Genomic DNA, 15,684 nt, shown 5'->3' with positions numbered 1-15,684 from the left:
ATATGGAAGGATTCAGGTTTGAAATCTGAAATGTCCCCCGAAGGCTCCCACTGAAGGCTGGCCCCTGGGGGGGCAGGACCTGCTGAGAGGAAGTGGGTCACAGGGGCGTGTCCTTCCTGTCTCTGCTTCCTGGCCACCATGGGGATGAGCAGCTCTCTCCTCCATAATGTCCAGCCAGCCCCACTTCGCTCATAACTAAACTGAGAGCCTCAGAGAAGTTAAGTCAATTTCCCAAGGTCACACAGGCAATCCATGGCCAAACCAGGATCTGCACTCCACATGGGAAATGCCCTCTTCACTCCATGCTACGAGCGGGGACCTGGCCTGGGTGCATCGGTGGAGGTGAGAGCCCTGGTCCTTCCCAGTGGCCACTATGCACAGGCCTCTGGTTCTGGCCTGTACAGGGTCCAAGGTCACTGTGACCTTGGGCAGATCCTTTCCATGCTCTGAGCCTGGGTTTCTACATGAAGATGGCCCATCTAGGCCAGGCGCAACGCCTGTACAGACTCACGCTCTGGCCCCAGCTTCTGGGAAGCGGAGGTCAGGAGAACTGAGCTTCGAGGCCAGCTCAGGCTTTAGAGGGCAAGACTGCGCGCTCAGCAAGCGAGCGGGGTACGGCGGCACACAGCTGTGAGCTCGGTCCTGCAGTAGCAGCAGGGTCCAGGGTCCGAGGACCCTATCTGAGAAAAAACTCAGGCTGGGATCCTGGCTCAAGGGGTAAAGAACCTACCTGCAACTGCAAACCCCTGAGGCTTAAACCCAGTACCACCAAAAGAAGTGTATAGGAAGCTTCTAGAAGTCAGCTATCCCCGGATGGGACTTGACCTCACAAAGGAGTGGCTTTGTTCCTAGAAATGTGTAGTGGAGGCCCAGCCCACACCTGCTCTGCTGGGGCTCCCCTCCTGTGTACCCCCAGCCCTTTGGGCACCCTGTGCCCAACCCCCTGTCGGGGTGCTGCCTTTAGCACGGTCCCCCCGGGAGCAGACCCTGGGGCATGCCTCCCCTCTGCCCACTCTGCCCTGTTCATGATGGCCCCTTTGGCCCCTTCTGCTGGACACTGGCCTGGGCCTCCCCGGGGTGAGGGCATGTCTGTGGCTCGGGGCCCTGCGGGCACCTGGGGTCTCAGGGACAGGCCCGGGCAGAGCCTGGCTGCACTGGGCCGGGCAGCTGAGAACAAACAGATCGGGTTTCACCGCGATTGAGTTCAGTGTTCTGAGGGGACTCAGCTCTCAGCCCAGCTGGAGCCTCACCTCAGCTGGACTGCACGGCTGACCTGGCCCAGAGGTCGGGTCTGCCTAGGCCTAAGGGCACTGTGCAGTTGCACCCCCCCCCCGCCAGCCGCCTTTGGAGATTTGGGGTCCAACACCCAACACCACAGAAAGAAAAAAATAAGTAATAAGAGTCAGGTATTGGTGGTTTATGCTTGTAATCCTAGATATTCAGGAGGCTGAGACCTGAGGATCACGGTTCAAAGTCAGTCCAGGCAGGACAGACTGTGAGACTCTTATCTCCAATGAACCACCAGAAGCCAGAAGTGGTGCTGTGGCTCAAGTGGTAGAGCACTAACCTTGAGCAAAAAAGCTTAGGCCCAAGTTCAAGCCCCAGATTGGCACAAAAAAAAAAGGAGGTGGGGGAGAGCAGAGGCACAGAGGGAGGGGAGGGGATAATATAGGAAGGTAAGGGGGAGGAAATGGAAAGAAGGAAGGAAGAGAGGGAGGGAGGGAAAAAGATCTAGAGTGGGCAGAGAAGGCAAGTTTGGGCCACTTGAGGCCAGAGGACCCTGGGGACCCCCTGGAACTGCCCCCAGTGGGGAAGAGCCAATCAGAGCTGTCCCTGCCAGAGCGGGAGCCGAGGAGGTGGTGCACCGCGTGGCCAGCAGGTGCAGCTGGTAAAGCTGTTGGCTGAGGCTGTTGGAGGCCCCGGGGGGCCCAGCAGAGGGCTCGGGGACTGGCCAGGTGGCGACGGGCCCAGGGTGGTGGCCCAAGGAGACAGGAATGAGCAAAGGTCTTTTTTAGGCTGGGGACACTTGAGCGGGGAGAGAAAGAAGCAGGGGCAGGCAGGCCACTTGGAGAGGCGCCTGGGAGCTTGCTTGCCAGGCATCTGGGGGGGGGCCAGGACATTTGGGAGGGGCCCTCTCCAGCTGGGGGGCTGAGCGGACCCCCTGGAGCCCGAGCCTGAGGTCAGAGCTGAGGTCACTCAAGGCCACAAAGGCCACGCTGCCCTGCAGGCTGCCTGCAGCTGAGGGGCTGGAGGGGGCTTGACCACTGACTGCAGGGGCACGGGGACCAAGGGCCAGGCACTCGGGTTGCCAGGCAACGGGACAACTGCTCTGGCAACAGCTCCCCCCCTCTCCCCCTTGGGAACGCACAGGGCCAAGGTGACTGGAGGACCAGCGGGGGGCCACGCACCATCCGGGGCTGACTGCTTGGCGTCTGCTGTGATTCCCCCAGGGATGCCTCGAGCCCCTCTGGGTGGGGGACAAGCCCAGGGGTTGTGTAAATGTCAGAGGCCAGAATGGGGTCCCAACCCAGACGCTACCTCCATCATGCTTTCCAGAAGCTTCACATCTCCATTAACTCTGGCCCAGGGGACCAGCTTGGGTAAAGACTCGTCTGTCTGTGTAACCTGGTGTGGTGGGGGCACATCTGTGCTCAAGCAACTGAGGCCGGAGGGTCATGAGTTCAGGTTCAGCCTGGGCTCCACAGTGAGGCCCTGCGTCAAAAGGAACGGAGGGAAGGTCAGGGACATGACTCACAGAGCACTCTGGCTGCCAAGTGCAAAGCCCTGAGTTCAAACCCCAGTGATACCAAAAAAGGTGGGCAGACTTGAGTTGGGAAGGGGTGGGGCTTAGCTGGCTGGTGACAAGAGCAAGTGACAGGCATGTCCACCTGCTGTCCCCTGCCTTGGCGCTCAGCCTGCAGCTGGCAGGCCCCGGCGCTGGCCCCCAGGGGCGGCTCACTCCCAGGAATCATGTCCACAGAGGCCACGGCTCCCTTCTGTGTGTGTGTCTGTGAGTGCCACAGTTGCTGGTTTGGTCTAGCTCTGTAGCGCCCCCACAGCCCTCCAGATTATGGGAGCCCACACAATGTCCCCTCACTGGCCTGGAACTGGAGATTTCAGGGCAGCCCTGCCAGGCCCCACGTGCCCCTGGCTGCTGCAGGCTCACAGGTGGAGACCCCGAAGAGGCTCCCTGAAAGGAGCCGGGCTAAACTCACAATCTCCACTGAATGGGGAAACTCACCACCGAACCTGAAATCCTAGCTAATCAGGAAGGAGGCTGAGGATTTAAGTTTGAATCCAGCCCAGGCAAGAAAGTCTATGAGACGCTTCAACCACCAAAAGCCGGAAGTGGAGCTGGGTCTCAAATGGTAGAACACCAGCCTTACACAAAAAAATCTCAATGACAACACCCAGGCCCTGAGTTCAAGCCCCAGCCTGGCATAAAAGGAAGGGATAGAGGCAGGGGGCAGGAAAAGGGAGAGAGGGAGGGAGGAAGGGAGGGTAGGTAGTTTGCCTTCTTCTACAAGGCGGCTTCCTTCCCCAGGGAAGGAGCAACACTCTCAGGCCTGGCCCGTGGCTTCAGGTCTGGCTGGCTCAGGTCCTCTGTGGGCTTCCCACAACCTCTGTCAGAAACAAGGAACATGGTTTGGATAAACTGAGTCACATTCCCCTGGCCATGGCCGTGCAGCTGCTCCCAGGGATTTGCCAGAATGTCCTCTGTCTGTCCACTCAGGACTGACCAGGCGTCCATTGTCCGTATGTCCACCCAGGGCTGACCAGGTGTCCTCTGTCTGTCTGTCTGCCCAGGTGCAAGTTCTTCAGTCTGACGGAGACTCCTGAGGACTACACCATCATCGTTGACGAGGAAGGCTTCTTGGGTAAGGCTGCCCCTCACACAGGGCTGGTGCTGCACCTGATTCATTTTCTTTCTTTTTTTGCAGTGCAGACAAGTCCTCAGGGGACCCCAGAAACTTAGACTTGTTACGCAAGCTCTCCCCTAGTCCTTGGGTATTTTTTTGTATTTTGTATTTATTTATTTTTTCTTTTGTCAGTCATGGGGTCTGAACTCCAGACGTGGGCGCTGTCCCTCAGCTCTTCAGCTCAAGGCTGGCACTCTTGGCCTGGGTTCAATTCCTCAGCACCACATAAGCAGAAAAAGCCACAAGTGGCTCTGTGGCTCAAGTGGTAGAGCGCTAGCCTTGAGCTGAAGAGCTGAGGGACAGCGCCCAGGCCCAGAGTTCAGGCTCCATGACGGAAAAAAAAAAACAAAAAATAAAAAACCCCTGCCCTGACCACCTCACATCTCACACCAAGGCAGACAGCACGGTGAGCATGCGTGGCGTGGCCAGCTGAGACCCCAGCCACTGGGAAGGAAAGGGGTTCTGGGGTGTCCTCAGTCCAGTGTGGCCTGGAGGCACACACCTGTAATCCCACCACCCTGGAGGCAGAGGGAGGGTCATAGCCCAAGGCCAGTCCCAAGCAAAGTACAGAACCTCGAAAAGCAAACAGCAAACGAAAGAGAAAGGCCTGGCGGCGTGACGCTCAGAGGAAAACACCTGTCTAGCAAATACAAGGCCCCGAGTTCAAACTCCAGAATGACAGAGTTATGTTTTGGGAAGATTATGAATGGATTCTCCAACATATTTCTCCCTTTTGCCCTGGCCACTCAGGATGAACCCTTCCCCAGCACTGATGGCTGACTTGGTTTCCCCGGCAGCACCAGGCAGAAAGATCCGAAAGCTATGGGGCCTGGGGCCAACTCTGTGGGTGTGGAAGGCAGGTGTGCAGAAAGTGCCAGAAACAGGGAAGGGCCCTGCAGTGAGGCCACTTAGTCTGAGCCCCCAGGCGTGGTTACAGATGGTTACAGAGCTGCTGGTAGGAGGCCTCCCTGGACCACAGTCTAGAATGAGACAGGAAGCCCGCCAGGCTTGCGTACACGGGGGCCAAGCCAACAGCGCAGAGTGCCCACTCAGCCCATCGGGCCCTGGCAGGGACACCCGCGCGCCCCCCCCCACACACACACACCACTGTCCATCCATGCAACATCCTCCCGTGCTCCTGGGTGACATTGGGAATCGTAAATCAAACCAAGCTATGTCAGGGATGAGCCAACACTGTCAGCCAGCATAGTGCAGTGGTACATGCCTATAATCCTAGCACTCGGTCAGCAGAGGCAGGAGACTCTCCAGTTCAAAGGCAGCCTGAGCTACAGAGTGAGACCCTGTCTCAAAAATAACCTAAGTTGAATCCAAACACTGGTTAATGAGCAAAAAGTCAGAAGAGCTGTGGCTCAAATAGTAGAGCACCAGCCTGGAGCATTAAAGCTCAGAGGCAGTGCCCAGGCCCCAAGTTCAAGCCCCAGTAAGTTGATATGTGTCACTATCCATGACCCACAGTGCTAAATACTAGAAATTGAAATTGGGGTATGTGTGTGTGTATGTGTGTGTGTGTATGTGTGTGTGTGTGTGTGTGTATGTGTGTGTGAATTCGGGGTATTATGCTTGCTAGGCAAGTGCTCTACCACTCTAATAATACCTCCAGTCCTGTTTTAGTCCTTTAGTTTTTCTTCAAGTAGAGTCTTGTATTTTTTTTTTGGGGTCCGGTCGTGGGGCCTGAACTCTGGGTCTGGGCGCTGTCCCTCAGCTCTTCAGCTCAAGGCTAGCACTCTACCACTTGAGCCACAGCGCCACTTCCAGCTTTTTTCTTTTTGCTTATGTGGTGCTGAGGAATTGAACTCAGGGCCTCAGGCATGCAAGGCAAGCACTCTACCACTGAGCCACCTTCCCAGCCCGAGTCTTGTATTTTTGCCTAAGGCCATACTCTGGCCTTGACCCTCCCACCTGTGGCCTTCTGCAAAGCTGAGACCACAGATGTGTATCACCCCACTGGGTGCACTGCTTGAGATGGGATCTTGGTAACTTTTTGCCCAGATTGGTTTTGAATTGTGATCCTCTGGGTCTCCACCTCCCCTGTCCACAGGACCAGCCAGGAGCCAGGAATCACGCTTTCTATCCTCACTTGACACAGAAGATACTGAGACACAGAAACGTTGCCCAGCTTGCCGTAGGCCTTATGGCTTCAGAGTTGTGGCATTTCTGCATGCTTCCACAGGACTGACCTGGGCAAGGAGGCGCAGGGGCCCAAGCTGCATCTCTGAGCATCTTAAAGTGTTCACTGGCAGAAATGCAGGCCAGAGCCACAGTCTGAGCAGGCAGCAGTACCTAGTCCTGCTTGGCAGGAGAAATCTGGGAGGGCTTTCCATAGGAGGCATGCCCACAGCAAGCCCTAGGAGAAGAAGTGTGCAGCCAGGGTTTCTGGGACTGGGGCCTTGGGAGTGAGGAGGTGGCAGGAGGGGATGGGACCTGTGGCTCCCACCTTGCTGGAGGGCAGGGCTGGCTTGGAATTGCCTTTGTACCCACCCCTGCGGCTTGTCGCTTCCCTTTCTGAACCTCAGCCTGGCGTGGTGACATGAAGAAGGGACAGCCCCACGCCTGGCTCTGGAAGAGAGGCCTCGCCTGCCCTGGCCCCTGCCACCCACCCTGACACACACACACACACACACACACGCACACGCACACACGCACACGATATTGGTGCCTGGGAGAAAGGGCCCACCTAGGGGGCAGAGAACCCTGCCCACCCAGGAGGGACAGAGGGGATCTCACACTGCCCTGGTTAAGCACCCTCCATGGCTAGGTAGAGGACCCTTAGAGCTAGAGAGGATGAAGCTGGGGTTCTGGGGTGCACTGGGGAATTGTCCTGGCTCCCCTCCCAGCCGCTCAGCTCACTGGCTGACCACAGGCCCTTCTGGGCCAGCATGGCCAATGGGCTTGCGTGGCTCTAGTTGCCATGGCGACCAGAGTGGCAGGTGGAAGCCCTGGAGGCCTCTCTCCTCCTCCCCAGTGTTCCGGGCCTGAGGCCAGCCCAGCCCCCTTCCCTGCCTGCCTCCCCATTGCTACCCCATACAACCCTGCCTTCCAAGTCACATGCATTGGACTCCTGGTCTGTCTCAGTAACTTGAGGGAATCCCTGGCCCTCTTGGGCACCTGGTTTGGGGATGGATGCCGGGGATAACCCTGCCTCTCAGTGGGGTATGGAGCATCAGTGCACTCGGAGGACCTTGCTCCCTGCCCCACTCTGGGCCCCCGCAGTGGCTGCATGTGGGTTCCTGTGCCCTAGGCTCCTTGGCGGGGGGGTCTCTGCAGGCCCATTCCCAAGGTCTGCCAGGTAGAAGAGAAGCCAGGGCCTGCTGAACCCTCCTGCCCCTCCACCAAACTCCCGGGGAGCCTGGTTTGAAAACCTGGGCATAGTTGCATGTGAGATGAGGGTGACAATGGTGACAGTCCCTCCCCCCACACACACACACATACATCGCAGGGAGGTGGGGGAAGCACAAAGGCATTGCCAGCTCTGCTTTGCAGCTGGGGAAACTGAGGCACAAACCCCTTGGCCACATGCTCCCTGCCCTGGCATGTCTGGCTTATGGAGAGCCACTCAGGAGGGGCCCTGGCTGGCAGGGTGTATAGGAATGGAGCTGCAGGTGTCATGTGGATCCATGAGGGGCAGCACTGGCCACCAGGCCACGGCCCCTGTCCCGGCCTCAGCCTGCCCTGCCCTCCTGCAGAGCTACCCTCGTCGGAGCACCTGAGCGTGGCCGACGCCACCTGGCTGGCCCTCAACGTGGTGTCTGGCGGCGGCAGCTTCTCCAGCTCGCAGCCCATCGGGGTCACCAAGATCGCCAAGTCGGTCATTGCACCCCTGGCTGACCAGAACATCTCCGTGTTCATGCTGTCCACCTACCAAACGGACTTCATCCTGGTGAGCGGGGCTCCCGGCCCCTCACCCCTGCACTCGGCCTCCCCCCACCCCTGGGGCTGCCGGGCGACGCTCAGGGTCCCCGCCCTCTCTCCAGGTACGCGAGCGAGACCTGCCCTTCGTCACGCACACCCTGTCCTCCGAGTTCACCATCCTGCGTGTCGTCAACGGAGAGACGGTGGCAGCCGAGAACCTTGGCATCACCAACGGCTTCGCGAAGCCCAAGATGGGTGAGTTGGCCGCGGAGTGGTTCACGGGGCAGTGCATCAGTCTCGAGTGGAAAAGCCAAGGGAGCGCAGGAGGTCCTGAGTTCAAGCCCCAGTACTGGCACAATTTTAATAAGCAAACACATCCCAGATGGGTGAGAATGGGCCCGAGGTTCACACAGGATGGCGTCGGGTGGCTCCCAGGACTGCCCGTTGGTCCCGCGTCCTGAAGAGGGCGCTGTGAGTGGCGGAGGCCAGACACCAACAAGCGGCCTGGGCTGGCCCGCCCCCCACAGCCTCCGCCAGCCCCGCCTGAGCGCGTCCCCATGTCCTCACAGTTCAGAGGCCTGTCATCCACCCGCTGTCCAGCCCCAGCAACCGGTTCTGTGTCACCAGCCTGGATCCCGACACGCTCCCTGCCGTGGCCACTCTCCTCATGGACGTCATGTTCTACTCCAACGGGTAGGGGGTGCCCCCGGGCTGCGGCCAGGCCCTGGAGCGGATCTGAGGGGGGAGGTACAGCCCTCGCTGGGAGCTGGTCTGAGGGAGCCTAAAGGGGAGAACTGGACTCTGGCATCCACAAAATCTGATGAAGTCTGCAAAGGGAGGGGGGGGGTATCCTGCCCCCGGGTCTCCAGAAGCAGCATGGGCAAAGGCTGGCATCCTTCCTCATCTTCTGTGAAGCTGGGGTCCAGCACATGCCGGAGACCTGCACGGTGTGTGCCAGGCCCAGCCGGCAACCTCTGATGAGACCGGCTTGTCTCTTGCATAGGGGCTGCTGGGCAGGTGGGTGGGACCCCATCCCCTATCCTGACCAGTACCCTGGTCCCCAGAGTGAAGGATCCCCTGGCGGCCGGCGAAGACTGCGGCCATATCCGCTTCTTCTCCTTCTCCCTCATCGAGGGCTACATCTCCCTGGTGATGGACGCGCAGACCCAGCAGAGGTGAGCAGCTGAGTCCTTCCCCAGGGTCCTTCCCAGTCCCCCACAGCATCCTCCCTACTCCCCTGGAGTTCTCCCCACATCCATGGGATCCTCCCCATGTCCCACGGGGTCCTCCCCTCTCTCCCCAGGACCAGAGCATGATGACCTAATGCAGGGCTTTCAACCCGGCCCTAGGCTGGCCTTTCCCCAAGATGAGGTGTGTGGGCACCCCTGCTGAATGTCAGGTCGCAGTGCCCCTGGGGCCCTGAGCTCTGCCCTACGCCGGGCCTGGCACTGCCCTCCCATCCTGGGGCAGCGCTCATTAAGGCTTCCGTGGCGCTGCCGGAAGGGGGTGTGATGCACGTGCTTCCTCTGAGCATCCTCTCACGCCCGAAGGTTCCCCAGTAACCTGCTGTTCACCAGCGCCTCCGGAGAGCTGTGGAAGATGGTGCGCATCGGAGGGCAGCCTCTAGGGTTCGGTGAGTGGTGGCCGGGGTGCAGAGCGGGGGCCGGCATCTGCACAGGGACGGGGGGCTGCTGGCTCAGAATCGGGGTGATGCAGTCCCACATAGCTCCTAGGAAGACTCCAGCCGCCAGGGACCCCAGGGGCAGACACCCCCACTTCTCTGACTCAGTGGCAGCGTACCCGCCTGGCAGGCCCAGGGCCCTGGTTCCAGCCCCAGCACCACAGAAGCGATAAGAAAGGAATCACAACCCCAGCAATGGCGGCTTCCACTTGATATCAGGGAAATGGAAGGTGGAAAAATATCACTGGGAACTCAGAGTGTTAGTCGCCTTCAGCGCTTGGATGTTTGGCTTCTCCAGTGAGCCTGGGACACCCTAGCCCAAAACCGTGACCTTGCCTCGACCTTGTCACGCTGACAGGACCCTGCAGAGAGAATTGCCCACCGGTCCCTAAAACCCAGCCTAGTGCCCTGTCCACAGTTTTTCCCTCAACCTTGGTCTTTGGTTGGTTGGACTGGGTTTGGTTTTGGGGCATCTTTCTCTACATGACCTAAGCTGGCCTTAAATTCATGATCCTCCTGCCTCTGCCTCCTGAAGGCTGGGATTACAAGCGTACACGGCTGTGCCCAGTCTTAGCTTTTTTAACTGGGTTGAGAAAGTTGGGGACTGGTGTTTTATAAAATGACATAGACCAGCTGGGTGCCGGTTGACTCACACCTGTAACCCTAGCTACTCAAGAGGCTGAGCACTGAGGCTTATCCTGGTCAGGAAAGTCTATGAGACGCCTGTTTCCAGTTAACCAGCAAAAAGCTGAGGTTGGAGATGTGGATCAAGTGGTAGAGCACCAGCCTTGAGTGAGGCCCTGAGCAAGCCCTGTACCAGAGCGCACGGGCATGCGTGTGCGCACACACACACACAAACACACAACACAGGTGACAAAGACAAGGAAACAAAAGGCCAGAGGGACAGAGCCAGGTGTGAGGCCCTCTATGGTGGTGCTTTGGTGGCCCATGGCTAGAAAAGGGCCCGGATGGACAGGCATGTAGCTGAGCCCCAGGGAGGAGGGGCAGGGGAGGAAGCCTCTGAGTGGGCATCCTGAGCACCCTGTTTTGCAGATGAGTGTGGGATCGTGGCGCAGATCTCGGAGCCACTGGCTGCAGCAGACATCCCTGCTTACTACATCAGCACGTTCAAGTTTGACCACGCGCTGGTAAGTGGGGCTTGGGGCGCCAGGGGCTGGGCAGTGCTGGGGAGGGGGAAACGGGGGGGGGGAGCCTCCAGGCTTGGGCATCCGGCTCTGTATCTTTCCGGCCTCTGGGCTCAGATGTTTGGGTCCATGTCTGCAGATTCCGGAGGAAAACATCAGCGGGGTGATCAGTGCCCTGAAGGTCAGTCATGCAGAAAAGCACTAGAAGGTTCTGAGCTCCCTGCCGCCGCCGCCGGGGCCACCGGCCCCTCCTGGAAGGTTGTTCTCGCAGTGTTTATCTAGAGACTGGAAGACGGGCCAGGGGACCCCGGAAGGGGCCTCGGGGACACTCCTTGATGGCCAAGGCCCCCCCAGCCCTCCCGCCCCCTCCCAGAGCCCCGCCCCTCCTCGTACCCCACCCCAGAAGATGGCTTCAGGTTCCAGGGGCTGGGGAGAAGATCGCCCTGACATCGCGTGCGCACGGCCCAGGGCCGACACCAAAGGAAGTCAGTACCCCCCCACAGATGCTGGGGTCTTGTTCCTTGTGATGTCTTGGGAGAACAGTTGGGGGAGGGGGCCGAGGGTATGGAGGTCGCTGGACTCCAGGTCCATCAGCTCAGGGCTGGTTCCCACAGAGTGGAGGCCAGTCGGGCCCCCAGAGTGACAAGGGGGGGCCCAGTTCTCCCCTGCCCTGCCCCTGCCTGCCGGTCACAGGGCCTGTACCCCAACCCCAGCATGACTGCCAAGGGGGACCCTGTCCACACCCCCTCCACAAGCACCAAGTCCCGGGGGACAGGCGCCCGGGAGAGCCACCAGCCTGGAGTGCCAGCTCCTGCCTATTGCTTTCCCAGCACCCGCCTTGGGTGGGTGGAGCCTCAGTTTCCCCACAGTGGGGGTTTCCCCGGCTTCCCAGGCCTGGGGTGTCTTAGGTCACCCCCTACCTCCCCAGCCATTGACTAGACCAGCCTGGGGCTTCCCTGTCACCCTCCCTGCTTCACTTTTGGGGGACAAGTCACCCGCCGCTTCCCACACTGCAACCCAGGGTGCTGGCGGTCCCCGTACTTGGCTAGGAGCAGCGTGCTGAGTCTTGATGGACGCCGGCGCCTGGCTTTGGTTTTTGTCTAGTGTGTTTGTGCCCAGCCGCTGTGAGCAGTGGTGGCCATTTCGGGGAGCTCTGACAGGAAGTTCTGCAGGTCTTGCAAGTCCTCCGGGACACGGTGGCCCTCCCAGGCCCTCCCAGCCAGCATGGACTTGTCTGGGGCTCAGTGGGGACCAGGAGACCCGAGAGCCGCGTGGAAGAGGCCCAGGAGCAGAGCCCCCCACTCCCTGGGTCTTCCTGCCTTTTCTCAGGCTGTGGCTGAACCCCAGGAGGTAACAGATGGGGGGGTGTCTCCTTGTGAGGGGCTGGTGTTGATTAGAACCCCACCTTCCTGTCCACTCTTGAAGTCGATTTATTTTGCACAAAACTCTTGACCAACCAAATCTTGAAAATCATTCGCTGGTTCCAAAGGGAGGTGGGCAGGGTGGCAGCCTGGGGTGCCCGGTCCGCTTTCTGCCCTCGGAGGGCCTCGACTTTCTGGGGTATACCTCTGCATACCCCTTTCTGTCTGCTTTTCTGGTCGGTCGTTCCTTCTCGCCCTGCAAGTGTATTAGCCCTGATCCCCCAGAATCGCGTGAACGCCCCTCCCCTGTACTCCCAGAATCGCGTGAACGCCCCTCCCCTGTACTCCCAGAATCGCGTGAACGCCCCTCCCCTGTACTCCCAGAATCGCGTGAACGCCCCTCCCCTCCCCAACATCCTGGAGTTGTCTGTTGTACACAACTATCAATACCTGTGTTTTATGTTGATAGAGATATATACTGTAAATAGCATATATACTTGAGCAATATATACGTTAATATATTCTGCGTGCGTGAGCGTGGACACGTGTGGCCCAGCACGTCGGCCACGCGCACACAGACACCTTTGAGCCACCGAGTTTTTGAATTCAAGTATATAGGCAATGCCTTCAGAGGGCAGGCCACGGTGGCTCAGGCCTCGCCGGTGGGGAACGGAACCCACGCCCCCACCCCCACCCCCGAGCCTGGGGCAGGAGTGGGCCTGCGCCCTTTTGGCATGCCTGTTTGATTGGGGGAAATGCTGAGCCAGGGAAACAGGAGTTGGGACTTGTTGCTTTGAAACAGGCTGGTCCCCTCCCTAGCCAGGATCACCCCCCACCCCCACCCATCCTCGGATGGCTATGAAGCTGGGGATGCCCGCCTTGTATCCAAGCTCAGAGATGTCTGGCTTTCCCTAGCCTGATGTGCACCAGCCCTGTGTGAGCCAGGTGGTCCCTGCTGTGTGGGGGCCCACTACCCCCCTCCCCCGGCTTGTTGAATGTGAGGGTGAGTCCGGGTCCTGTGTGGAGACACGTGTTTCCATGGCGTCTGCGAGGCTCCCTGGGTGCTGGCTGTGAGGTCTGAGTGAGTGAAGTGTGAACACTGAGATCTTGCCCTGGCGTGTGACAGCGCTCTTCTGTACCCTCAGCCTAGTTCTGGCCCAGCTAGATGACAGCTTACACCCCCAAAGATGCATGTGGCCCTGAGCCCATCGCCTCCCCTCCCCAAGACCCTGGGGCAACGCCTCCAAACCACCAGCCCTTGCCCTTGCCAGAGGCAGGGCCCTGTGGGCAGGGGTGGCACGGGGCCTGGGCCTGGTGCCTTGGCCCCCACCAGGCAGCTGGACCATTACTGACCAGTCTGGTGTCCAGCAGACACTTGGTCTGATGAGGCCCCTGGAAGACATGGAGTCAGAAGGGAGGACTTGGGCAGGTGCCAGGGCGAAGCCCTGCCCCCCACCAACCCTGTGTCACCATGTGATTGAAGTTCTTCAAACAGGGAGGCTGGGCCTTGTGCCACCAGTCCCCGATCCATCCTGGGCCAGCTCTGAGCCTCTAGGTTAGACTATGTAGGACAAAGGCCCCACTTTGGAGACACCCCACCCGCTGTGGCCATGAGGGCCATGGCTCTCCAGCAGGAACAAGGCAGATCCTTGGATTTCCTGCCACTCTTGGGTGCAGCCCAGAGGGAGGAGGTGGGGGTGATAGTCTGGGGTGCCCCCACGGCCTGGGAGACTGCTCCATGCTTCCCATTTCCTCCATCTTCAAACTCACCCCAGCCCTTTGCAGCCAGGCATGCTTACCTGTCCCCGCTCTTTCCCGCAGACAGGTGAGGGAGCAGCCGCCACTCCAAAGACTGCTCACCAGGGAAGGCAACCCAGTTGGCCTCCGGGCCATGGCACTGGGGGATGGCCGGCCTGCTGGTGGAAGTTTGTGGCTCTTGGTCTAACAGGAGGCAATAGACACCAGGCCAGGCCCTGTGGGCCAGGGTGCTGTTCAATGTGGAATTCAGTTCATGCATGTGTGTGCCTGTATGTGTGTGTGTGTGTGTGGACATGTTCTAGGCATGAGCCTGTGTGTGTGTGTGTGTGTGTGTGTGTGTGTGCAGAGCCCAGCCAGGGACTGGTTCATTCAGTATTCAAAGTCCTTGGGAACACCCTCTAGGCTCTGGCTCCCAGGAGAAAGGGGTTGTCCAGGTAAGATGGCCTCACCCCAGTGGGTGCGGGCAGGACAGAGGTATCTAGCAGCCGGCCAGGCCTGCCCAGAGTAGGGGCTCTTCAAATAACCCCAATTCTGAAGACAGTATTCACAGAAAGAGGAGGTGCCCCTCATCCATGGGGGCTCTTCTGGGAATAGAGGTACAAGGCAGGGCCAATTCAGGGCCCCACAGGCCATGCCCAGTGCATTTCCTTGTCCACTGCCTCAGTTTCCCTATTATGAGACTGATCCAGGAAGGGTTGGGCAGGGTTGCCTTGGGAACCATCGGGGACTGACAAGGATAGAATTCCTGGTCCCCCCTCTTGTTCTATGCCAAAATCATTTCCGTTATCCCGAGATGGAAGGGTGGATGGATGGATGGATGGATGGATGGATGGGGTTCAGGGGAGAGCAGGGCGGACACGCCCACCCTCAGCCCCCAACCCTCCTGGCACACTCACCAGCACCAAGGCACCTCCTTGGGCCTGGGCGATGGGGAGACCGGGCAACAGCACCCCAGGGCCCTCATGATTTCTTTTCTTTGTCAAAGAAACATAAAACCCTTGAAATTCATGTACTGTATGATGGAGAGAAAAAAAAATACTTAATGTTCCCTAAAAAAGACAGTATATTTTGTACTTTGTAAAGTGTTCATTAAAATGAAGGGGAAAAAGTGGTGGGCGCTGGTGGTCTGGTTTTGTGTGGGTTTACCCAGTCTCTTTCTCCTCCATGCTGTGGTTGGGGGGGACACAGGGTCAGGAGTGGGTGAGGGCAGGGCTGCCCTGAGGAGTAGCCCTCAGAGCCGGAGGGCTGTATTTACCACTGAAGCTCTGCGAGGGGCCCCAAAACTTACCATCACACAAGCCGTGGCACGTAATCGGGGACAGTTTGCCTGGGCCACGCGTGGGTCATCCTGCCAGTCTTCATGTCCTGGCCCATTTCCTGTTCCTCTAGCCGAATACCTGAGCCTGCCTGCTTCATAAAGGAGAGGTGTTTTTTGGTTTGGTTTGGGTTTGCTTTTTTTGGGTCGGTTGTGAGGTTTGAACTCTGGGCCTAGACAATGTCCCTCAGCTCTTCAGCTCAAGGCAACAGCTCTTCCACTTGAGCCACAGCGCCACTTCCCGTTTTCTGAGTGGTTAATTGGAGATAGGAGTCTCACGGTCTCTCCTGCCTGGGCTGGCTTTGAATGCGATCCTCAGATCTCAGCCTCCTGAGTAGCTAGGATTACAGGTGTGAGCCACGGGCGCTCAGCAAGAAGAGGTTTATGAAGCTCCTGGGTTGGGAGGTCCAGCTCAGCATGGCGGTGTATCCTGGTACAAACTTGTGGGAGAGGGACCCAGTCACATGACAAGACAGGAAGCCGGAGGGGCTGGGGGCTGGGCTGACTCTTCACAAATACTCAGTGTTTTTGTGTGTGTGTCTGTGCCAGTTCTGAGGCGTGAACTCAGGGCCTGGTTGCTGTTCCTGAGCTTTTGTGCTCAAGGCTGGTGCTCTACCACTTAAGCCGCAGCTCC

General features: G+C 58.8%; 1 protein-coding gene across 1 annotated transcript; it reads left to right on the top strand.

Moving 5' to 3' along the window:
- The first annotated feature begins 252 nt into the window (after positions 1–252).
- On the top strand, positions 253–14,846 carry Gatsl2 (GATS protein-like 2). Its single transcript, XM_013033171.1, has 10 exons — positions 253–412; positions 525–612; positions 3,808–3,878; positions 7,625–7,818; positions 7,913–8,045; positions 8,360–8,483; positions 8,855–8,965; positions 9,341–9,423; positions 10,525–10,619; positions 10,756–14,846. Exons 1-10 carry the CDS (start codon positions 253–255, stop codon positions 10,819–10,821), a joined length of 1,125 nt encoding a protein of 374 aa, XP_012888625.1. The 3' UTR covers positions 10,822–14,846.
- Positions 14,847–15,684: the final 838 nt, after the last annotated feature.

The sequence above is a fragment of the Dipodomys ordii genome, unplaced genomic scaffold, assembly GCF_000151885.1.
Source record: "Dipodomys ordii isolate 6190 unplaced genomic scaffold, Dord_2.0 Scaffold164, whole genome shotgun sequence".
Taxonomy (NCBI): Eukaryota; Metazoa; Chordata; class Mammalia; order Rodentia; family Heteromyidae; genus Dipodomys; species Dipodomys ordii.
This window is presented reverse-complemented; position numbering and strand designations above follow the sequence as displayed.